This window comes from Bidens hawaiensis, unplaced genomic scaffold (assembly GCF_021521415.1).
Source record: "Bidens hawaiensis isolate Kalapana, Puna unplaced genomic scaffold, B.hawaiensis_p1.1 tig00003781_1, whole genome shotgun sequence".
NCBI classification, from domain to species: domain Eukaryota; kingdom Viridiplantae; phylum Streptophyta; class Magnoliopsida; order Asterales; family Asteraceae; genus Bidens; species Bidens hawaiensis.
The window spans coordinates 2015826-2026267 of record NW_027491218.1 but is presented as its reverse complement, the minus strand read 5'-3'; the positions used below and the strand labels follow the sequence as shown (position 1 = coordinate 2026267).

Genomic DNA, 10442 nt, shown 5'->3' with positions numbered 1-10442 from the left:
CTATGTCATTTAGATTTTCATTTATATGTTTATAAAGTTTTTAGTTGTTTAATTTTTAAGTTTGTATATGTTTATATCTTTTTAAATGTGCATATGGCATAAGTTTTTCACACCTAAACTTATTTTGTGACTTCTCGAACATTGATAATCGAGTCAGAATGACTTTGTTTCTCCTATTCACACTCCTTGAGGTCTTTATGTATCAACACAAAGTAGGTTGTGTTCAGTTTTATAATTTTTGTGACCAAAGTGTTGAGATTATATGTCTTAATATGTTATTTAAATGGGTTATATGTTACTTGTGTTTATATTTTAATTTTCGATCAAATGTAAAAATTAAAAATCTTTAATTTTTTATATTGTTTATTTATTAATTATACTTACTATTGATTATTCGATTATTTTTCATTAAATCAATGTTATTTAGTGTGCCACTCTTTTATCAATACATACGACGACTCCATTTCTCATAGGCACAAATACTCATTCCAAATCCGTTAAAATTACTTCACAATCACGTCGTTTTGTCTTTGTTCTTAGTGATCGCACTATAATTGAGCGATTTAATAGTGTTGATGTATTGTGTTTAGTGAAAAGTTTAAATCACAATTATATGACTGCAATGAAAAATGATTATCCTTGTCTTGAGAAGAGGATACACTTATTAAACAAAATGGTTCGAAGTTTGAACATGATAATCATGAACCGGAACCAATAGAGTATATTAAACAATGCTTTTACTTTAAGGATATTAATCGGGCTTCGGTTGACTGGGATGATGGTTCAACAAAAGTTTCATTGGTGTTGTCTATATTTCCATCCGTGACGTCCACGGGTCAATAACCCAGTATCCTATATAACAGAAAAACAAGGAATCAATCCTTATCATGTAAAAGTCATATAAAGATTTGCTTACTATAAATAGTAATCCTATATAACATCCACAAAAACATCTCAAAACTTGCATAACCACCATTATATCCACAACAAAAACAATTTCCAACCACAATCATGTTTCAAAATCTTTCTCTAATCTAACCCCCTCAAAAAATGTCATCTAAAGATCATGCCCGCGATCTCGAAGAAAGCAAGTCAACTAGAGGCACGGCATCAAAAAGATTAGACGGTTCAATCCTTTGTTCTTCACCTGCGGTCGTTGTTCTCACGCAAAAAGTGTTTGCGGAGACCGTTGGGACGTATTTCTTGATATTCATAGGTTGTGGTGCATTTGTTGTGGACAAGAAATATGGTGGGATAACATTTCTGGGAATGTGTGTGGCCTGGGGTTTGATTATTATGGTTATGGTCTATGCGGTTGGGCATATATCTAGGGCGCATTTTAATCCTGCGGTCACCATCACGTTTGCGATCTTTCGGCATTTTCTTTATAGACAGGTATGATTATGAGTAATGAGTACATTATATGTTCACATAGAATTATATAAAAATTGTAAAAACTAATTGTGATCATTAAAACGGTCGCTAAACCGTCACAAGTCCTTGCTTGTTTAGCGACCGTTTAAATCCTGGTCACAACTTATTTTTTAAGACCTATATATACTTACAACCAAATTTAGAAACTGAAATCCCGATTTCGATATTAACGACCAGACTTTTTACTGCTAACTATTCGAGAATGAGTTTGCGACCAAATCTCTTTGCGACATGTAAATGCGAAAAAATAAATAGTGTGAAAGTTGGGACTAATGACAGTTACTTTCAAACTTGGGATTATTATCAGCCAACTGCATTAAATTAGGATTATTAAAATCCAATTTTCCTACATAAATATATATTTTATTTTGATTACAGTAAAGTCGGGATCAATTTTTACATGCTTGTTGTGACCCATATTTTTTTTTACTTTCTCATTTTTTTTAAATGTTTGACAGGAGGTTTTTATTTACTTTTTAATTTACTTGTTTTACAACCGAACTATTTATTATTTTATCTTTTCATATTTGGGACTAGTTTGCGACCTACTTATTTTAAAACTTTTTATTTAAAACTAGTGACGATGTTTTAACGATTTTTTTCACTGATGATAGTTTGCAATAATTTTCTAGTGAGTAAACTGCAGTTTTCGTCACTGTGTTTTGTTCAAATATGCGGTTTTAGTCCAACGGTTTCAAATTTGCCATTTTCGTCCCTTTTGTTAAATTTCACTTGCAATTAAACCCGAATTCATTAACCCCGTTAAGTCCGATAGTTAAACTCATCAACGTGCCCCTCACGTGAGGTGCAGTTTTGTCCTTTTTCTCACGTGAGGGGTTGGGGCGTATGTGGGGGGAGGGGACAAAACTGCCCTCACGTGAAGGGCAATCTGATGTGTTTAACGACCAGACTTACCGGGATTTGTGCATTCGAGTTTAATTGCAAGAGATATGAAACCACATGGATGAAAATCATAAATTTAAAACTATTTGACTAAACCCGCAGATTTGGACAAAAGACAATGACAAAAACCGTAGTTCACTATTTTCTCATGGTCGCTAATTTTGCTACTGTTTTTTCGTTAGTTTTTTAGGTATTATAAAAAAATTCATTTGATGTCGATGCTTTTTTACTTTTGTAACGATGCAGGTGCCCTCATATATAGCAGCCCAATTGCTAGGATCAATTCTAGCAAGTGGCACATTGTGCTTGTTATTTGATGTTGAACCGGAATACTATTTCGGGACGGTACCAAACGGCTCATCTATTGGTTCGCTTGTTCTTGAGATCATTATATCTTTCCTCTTGATGTTCGTAATATCAGGCGTCGCTACAGATAACCGATCAGTTAATATAATAACCCAAACCTTAAGCATTTTTTATATTAATATTAATATTATTCTAAAGTTGTTTTATTAACTTAATTTCACTATTTTCATGTGTTGTTTAGACAGGAGAATTGGCTGGGATTGCCATAGGAATGACTATACTTATAAATGTTATGTTGGCAGGGTATACTCTTTGTTTCTCTTATGATAAATATTATAGAGAAGACGATATTATACGCTACTAAACAAATGAATATATAAAATCCACGAATATAAAAAAGTTCTATATGATAATGATCGAACTTGACGACCAAAAGTGATAAAAGTAATTACATGGCAAAAAGAGTTGCAAAAAGAATTTGGAAATTAATTTTTGGTTGCAAAGTAGTGGCAAAAACTGGAAAAGAAAAGATAAATTAAAAATAATTTTGATTAGCAAAAAAAGTCATAAATTAATTAGCAAAAAGAGTTGAAAAAAATAATAAAAGAATAAATTTTTAGAAAATAAAATTTTGTGGAAAATAACAGTAAAATTCATTTGCATAAAAAATAAATCAAAACTTAAAAGATTACCTCACAAAAAGTGGCAAAAAGATTTCCAAAAAATAATTAAATTAAAAGTTAAACCCAAAATATAGAAATCGAAATTTTATACACTAGAGCTGAATGGAATATGACTTCGGTCGCAAAGTGTACTAGCGACCGAGGCTTCGCGACATACAAGTTTATTCACAATTAGGTAAAAATTAAATACTCAGCTTTATAGTAGTGATATATTTCGTTTTTCGCTTTATGTATGTACACACATATATCTTTATTACAAGCTACTTGATAGAACTAATATATTGTTACAGGCCAGTATCAGGGGCGTCGATGAACCCCGCAAGGAGCCTAGGCCCGGCAATAGTCATGCACGAGTACAAGGGTATATGGATCTACATGGTTGGCCCATTGGTGGGCACAATTGTTGGCGGTTTTGCTTACAATTTGATTCGGTTTACCGATAAACCTCTTAACGTGATAACAAAATCGTCGACACTTTTACGAAGTTTTACGGGACAACATCAATGATGTAGGACTAACATGTTTCATTTATATAGTTAGTGTGTTAATCACTAGAATCCCATCAAAATATTCAGTCAGTTTAAGAATATTATATGAAAGATTGAGGGGTCAAAATGTCACAGGATAAGAGTACAAGGGTTCAAAATGTAAAATACTATGAGTAGATATTTTCTTCGTGGTATATATTGTATATTTTATTTCTATTTTTAGAAATATCGGAAGTTGTTGTCTTTTTTATATTTATTTTTAGAAATATCAGAAACCAAGGTCAACTTCATCCCGCATGTTGTGTCCGGATAACTATGGTTAAGGCTCTCGTAAACCGAGCCAAACCGAGCCGATATGATCTTGTAACATAATATTACTCCTTTAAAATTTTGATTACAACTCATATCATAATCCGATATTATTGGACTAATCTAGACAAGTTAGAGTATAACTCTAATTGGCATACATAATGTAATTATGCTAAAGTTAGAGATAATATTACGTAAATATAGAGTCAGGTGTATAACCATTGTATCTCGTAAAAACCTAATTACAATAATGCACATTTACACCTTTGTTGTTATACACTTAAAAGTTTAACTAACTCGAATTGCTAACTTGTGGGATATATAACTAGTTATTATCCAACACAACTATCGTCTAATACGTGAGTCAAGTAATAAGAAGACTAAACTGACTTGTTGTAGTCTAATTTGAATGCTTAGCCAATTTAACCAGATTCTCATATTCATTACCTTGTGAATACGGTTCAGAATTAACCGGAATCTAAAATCTAATCATTTAACTTTTATTTTTATTATTATATATTATTAACTAGTTTTTGTCCCCCGTATTACGAGGATTGTTTTATATTGTTTGTTCTAATATTTATTTATTTTTTGAATTTATATTTTTTTTAGTATGAAAGTTAATAAGGTTTGATAATAAACTGTTTTATAAATAAATAAGATGTTATAATATAACCCGGTTTAAAAGCTATATGGTTTTGATGAGACCCAAGACCCGTTTATTTTTTTACTATAAAATTGATTTTTTAATTATAAATAATGAGAATAATTTTTAATTTAATAAGATGTTATAACCCATTTAAGGAATATCTGGGTTTGGTAAGACCTATATCCATGAATTCGTGTCAAATGCATGAGAAGCCTCCATTTAAAAATCAAGCAAATCTGGTGAATCCAAACAAATGGGAGCGACCACATCACGACACGTAGGATTTTTTTGTCTTCGTTTATATATATTATAGATTTCAATAATATTAAATGTTTTATAAGAGGAGAAATATCAGATATTTAGAAATATTATTATTATCCTTCACAAGATAAACATAATACCATTTGCTTATGTTAAATTTGAGCCAATAATAATATTACTCGTGGGTGTTCTTTGTGATCTAGACCTTTCATATACTCATGAGATATTTAAACATTGAATCATAAAACACTTTTAGACATCACTTCATCTTTATTGTTATCTGGTATTTTCTATTGTTATCTAATATTCTCTAATGTTGTTTAGCACTTCACAAGTTTACACATTATTTACATCACTTATGTCCTCTCATCACATCTTTATCATAGCCTTTTCATTTCCAGCTCGGGTTCAAATCCGGTCACAACCAGCTAGTTTTTGTGCCCATTCGCACCAAAAACCATAAGTTTGGGTTCATATCGTGATTTTAAAGTTTTTATTACTATACACACTTGGTCTCTTGCATAGTCATGCCCGGTAATGAGTTCGTGCTTGCTCGTGCTCGCTTCGAGCTTCTAGAAGAATCATCATCCATAGTGAACATTTCTTGTGACCAAAAACCATTGTCATCAAAACATGAATAACCGGAATAGTTGAAACTTTTTGCCATTTCCCAAAACATGTCTTGTATTTCACCAAAACTGTAAATTTTTTCTCCTGTAAAATACAATTTTTAAGACATTGTTAGCATGTAAATTTATAAAAACATAAGGGTGGGTCCGGTTTAGGGGTGAGATTGTTCACATAATACCAGTACCGATACCAAAAGTTATTAATTTCGCTATTCAGTAAAAACAGTATTGGTACCGGTACCGTTTTGTCTTTTTTTTTTTTTTTTTATAAAATTGATAGATAGGGTCTTTGGGACATATTGCGTTTTGGTTTTGGTGTAACGGTTTCTCGATTACTCGATTACGAATTAATTTGATACGATTTTGGTTTTTTGATTACCCATGGTGGTTACAAATGAATTTGATACGTTCTTTGATACATTCAAAGAGATTAGGAAAAACAAAAAACAAGCGGTACCGTACCAAAATAGTTGTACGGGACTGACAGTGGCGAAGCTTGGACGAAAACGCATGAGGACGGACTCAAAATGTACTTTGAAAAAATTCACAAACGGGGAACCTCAAATTTTCGGTTAAAATGAGTAAAATTACGCTACATTAAATTTTTTTCGATCAAAAAACGGATAAATTTACAATGTTGCGCAAAACAGGGCCCGGCCCACCTCTACCTCTGGCCCTCACTATACTTTGTCCCTACTAAACGCATTTATTTGTACCGAATCAATGCATTCGATACAGTATTTGGTACTGAGTTTTGTTCATTCAGTATTGGTATTTCCGGTACCAGTATGGTGTCAGATTAACCATTTAACCATTTAACGGTTTAAAAGAGTTCGGTTTAAACGGTTTTTTTTACCTCTCTCTTAACATCTTTCATCAAGGAAGACATCTCTTGCATAAAATCAGCAAACCCCTAATCACAAACAAATTAATTAACTACTAATTAGTAACCAATTAGCAACACTCTAATTAAGATTTAATAAAACCACATGAACAGAATAATAAACTTACCTCATCTACTTCTTCTTGAGGATCATACATACCGACATCGTAAATCGACCTCTTTTTCGGGTCCGATAACACTGAATAAGCTTCTTGAATCTGTTGAAACTTCCGTTTCGTCTTCCCGAGAAACGACGGGTTCGTTGTCCACTTATCAGGATGCCATTGCTACATTAAACAGATCAAAATAATCACCATTAGATTATGTTCATCAATGAAATTAAAAAAAAAAAAAAAAACTCAATAAAGCGACCAAGATTGTAATGTGAACGAGCCGAGCCGAGCCGAGCCGAGCCGAGCACCTCTAGGCTCGAGCTCTGCTCGTTTTGATTTATGGGAGCCCTCATAAGTGTTTAAAGCTCGAACTTACGATCTCGGTTCAGCTCTTGTTTTTTTATTAATTTATATACTTTTTTATTATTATTTTATGTATTTTGAGAAAACCTTAAACGTGCTTCATTATTAATTAATTAATTTTTTATATGTTTTTAGTTATTTTTATACATTTTCTTAAAACTCTCATACGAGGGTAAGCTCTGCTCATGCTCGTGTGCAATACCCTTAAACGAGCCAAAGCTCGGCTCAAGCTAGTCTGTGCAGTGTAAATTTAATACACATAAGTCCAAAATAGTTAAACTTAAAAATACACAGGCTCAAAATAGTTAAAACTTAAAAATACACAAGGCTCGTCGATCCTCGAGTATAATTAAGTTTTAAGTCTTACCATTTTAAACTTCTATGTATTAATTTCACGCTGTACAGCAGAGTTTGAGCCAAGCTTAAGCTGGTTTGAGCATTGGCGATGTATACATAGGGCCCGGGTGGCCCCGACCCCCTATTATTTTGCGCAGTAGTGTAAATTATCCGTTTTCGCCGAAATTTTCTATACGTAGTGTAAATTTTGCCGTTTTCGATCGAAAATCTGAGCCGGCCCCCTTGTTTGTGATTTTTTTAATACATTTTGTCCCCGCCCAAAATTTTCTATATGTAGTGTAAATTTAGCCATTTTCGATCGAAAATTTGAGCCCGGCCCACTTGTTTGTGATTTTTTTAATACATTTTGAGTCCGCCCCCGTATCTTCGTCCAAGCTTCACCACTGGGTTTAAGGCATTTCATATAATATTCGAAAACAATTAAAAATGTATATAGATTAGTTAATAAGCTAACGAATAATAGCCCACTTGTTTGTGATTTTTTTTAATACATTTTAAGTCTGCCCGTATCTTCGTCCAAGCTTCACCACTGGGTTTAAGGCATTTCATATAATATTCGAAAACAATTAAAAATGTATATAGATTAGTTAATAAGCTAACGAATAATAGCTGAGCTGAGTCTAGTGGTGAAGCTTGAACAAAAACACCGGGCTGTCGAGACCTATAAAAATTTAAACCAGGGTGGCCAAAACCTGGTAAATTTAAGCCAAGTATAAAAATTTTCTAATGAAAACACATAAATATACACTGCAGAGGAAAAAACAGGGGCGGTTTGGGCGACAATACAAGCTTCGCCCTTGGCTGAGTCCGAGGTTGAAAAAACGACTCACCAACCAAAGCTCGGGCTAAGCTCATTTTAGAATATTATTACTTACCATAGCAAGCTTTTGATACGCTATTATTACTTACCATAGCAAGCTTTCGATACGCACGCCGAATCTCCTCATCAGAAGAATCAACCGACACGCCAAGAATGTTGTAATACGACTCTATCTTCATCTCTATAATTAACTAACGTAAATACTCAATGGCTGTGAAGGGTGACGGGTAAATAGTGATGGGTAAGTTATATATATAGGACTCTTTAGCACATGATATTGAGTCGGTTTGATGATGTGGGTCCATTAGAATATGAAAAGATATATGTGTAGAAAATATCTTGGGTTGATATTTTTGTGGATGGTGGTGTAGAATGTTCTTGAAAGATACTAACTAGGTTGTTGTTGTGTTGATGATCACATGTGTTAAGTTCTCAAGTTTAGTAAAATGGTGTACTAGAAGTTTCTATATTATTTTAGTGTCTTCTTTGTCAAACTTTATAAATTGATATTTAACTTAAATGAAATATTTGTTTCTTTCACATTTAAATAAATGGGTGTACACTGATTTTAATAATTTTATCAGAGGAGAACGATGTAAAAAACAACCGTAGACCAATTTAAGGGAAGTAGCATAGCTTGGTAGCACGTTTATTTTGGGCAGGGTTGTCTTCAAGAAATGTTAAAAGAAAAATTGGGCTGTAGGCGAAAACAAAAGTTGGCTTTTAAGTAAAAGGGTATTTTGTTAGATTAAACAACTTAATTTTTAAATTTATGATTTGGGTGATTGTATTGTATAAAAAACTTTTTGTATAAAAATAACGTTAAAATGTATCAAGTACTGAGGCTAAAACCCACAACCTTTGGGTTTAAAAGTAATACCCTTTTGCCAATAAACATAGATAGTGTTTGTGTAATAAAGTTTAAACATCAAATATACATATTGTTTTTCTTAAAATTATATATAACTTTTTTTTAAAAAAATACAGGTCTAGTGGGGTGTCAGGATGGGTACCCGGCCCTCCCTTAGAACCGACCATGGTTTTGGGTAAAAAATGGCACGGGTTCAAATCCTATAATCCCCGCATATTCTTTCGCAAAAAAACACTTTTCTTTTTTGAACAAATTTTGAAAGATATGGATTATAAAGTCAAAATAAGAAAATTTAATTTTAGAGTTTGAAGTGCTTTAAATAAATAATAAAGAAAAGTATTTTTTGAAAAACAAATAAGGTTAAAGTGTAGCTATGGTAGCGTTAGTAAATGTTGCAACCCAAATGCGTACAGGTAGCTAGATGGTCGGTAAGTAAGGTTGAACTAGTGAGGAGAAATATGTCGTTTTGGGCCGCTCCTATAAAAAGAACATTGTTAGTTTCACCAGATAGGACATGGGAGGTGTCGTCGTAAGTATCAACATCTAATGTGAGAATAAGTATTTGTGTTGGATGGAGCGTAAAGATGAGTTAATGATTAAAAGAGAATTCTATGCTCTTTCAATTGGAGGAATATAGTTTATAAACCTGAAAATGAGTTGGCGCATATATATTAATCATCATTAATCATTATATTGATTGTTCATGCTTCTTTAGAGCATGTCCGGACCATTATCGATGGTTACATGCCTTCTCTGAAGGTGGTTTGTGTGTAGTCCATTGGATAGGTATCGTAGAAGTGGATTTCCTCACGCCTAAGATGTCTTAGTTTAATGTTAGTCGTGTCCACTAATAAGAATCGTTAATATCTTTTACATTAAATGTGTTTGACTAACTAGCCATGCTTCATTAACTATGAAATCTACCTATTAATTAACACATTTCCGTCTCATATAAACTCCAAAAGTTGAGTTGTAACTGGATTCTCTAAGACCAAGTGTCGTGGAGAGATTAGTTAATAAAAAAGTAAAGTCACGTTGCTGTCACGTAGACTATGAAACATTAATTATCCAATTCAAAAAATAAGTGCAATAGAGCGCTGAGGTGGATGGGAAGTGCCCATTCATGATTTGATTTTTTTTCGTGGTTGTTCATACCTGCATTTATAAACTCAAGTAATATGTGTATAAACCATCTTGGCTCATTCATAGTAAAACTCATTTCAATTTCGGTTTTAAGTTTTTAACAATATCATTTAAACATGTTATCTAGAATTTGCACACGTATTAGTTTGATAATATCATTAGAGACAACATAATGATTAACTATCATATATACATACATATAGTTATTTGGAGTAACGGGCTCAAAGAAA

At 32.7% G+C, this 10442-nt stretch overlaps 2 protein-coding genes across 2 annotated transcripts; one reads left to right on the top strand and one right to left on the bottom strand.

Moving 5' to 3' along the window:
- The first annotated feature begins 855 nt into the window (after positions 1-855).
- Positions 856-4133, top strand: LOC143624420 (putative aquaporin NIP-type). Its single transcript, XM_077095083.1, has 4 exons — positions 856-1395; positions 2584-2781; positions 2885-2946; positions 3617-4133. Exons 1-4 carry the CDS (start codon positions 1051-1053, stop codon positions 3831-3833), a joined length of 822 nt encoding a protein of 273 aa, XP_076951198.1. The 5' UTR covers positions 856-1050; the 3' UTR covers positions 3834-4133.
- Positions 4134-6335: 2202 nt separating this feature from the next.
- On the bottom strand, positions 6336-8431 carry LOC143624419 (uncharacterized). Its single transcript, XM_077095082.1, has 3 exons — positions 8288-8431; positions 6674-6832; positions 6336-6575 (listed from the first exon to the last, which is right to left on the bottom strand). The coding sequence occupies exons 1-3, from the start codon at positions 8375-8377 to the stop codon at positions 6501-6503; spliced, it is 324 nt and encodes a 107-aa protein (XP_076951197.1). The 5' UTR covers positions 8378-8431; the 3' UTR covers positions 6336-6500.
- Between the last annotated feature and the right edge of the window lie 2011 nt (positions 8432-10442).

Coding starts and splice junctions, on each gene's coding strand:
- LOC143624420 (XM_077095083.1), top strand. CDS start 1,051: ATGTCATCTAAAGATCATGCCCGCGATCTCGAAGAAAGCAAGTCAACT. Junction 2,782..2,884: donor TCGCTACAGATAACCGATCA/GTTAATATAATA, acceptor TGTGTTGTTTAG/ACAGGAGAATTGGCTGGGAT. Junction 2,947..3,616: donor ATAAATGTTATGTTGGCAGG/GTATACTCTTTG, acceptor ATATTGTTACAG/GCCAGTATCAGGGGCGTCGA.
- LOC143624419 (XM_077095082.1), bottom strand. CDS start 8,377: ATGAAGATAGAGTCGTATTACAACATTCTTGGCGTGTCGGTTGATTCT. Junction 6,833..8,287: donor CGTATCGAAAGCTTGCTATG/GTAAGTAATAAT, acceptor TGTTTAATGTAG/CAATGGCATCCTGATAAGTG. Junction 6,576..6,673: donor CTCAAGAAGAAGTAGATGAG/GTAAGTTTATTA, acceptor GTTTGTGATTAG/GGGTTTGCTGATTTTATGCA.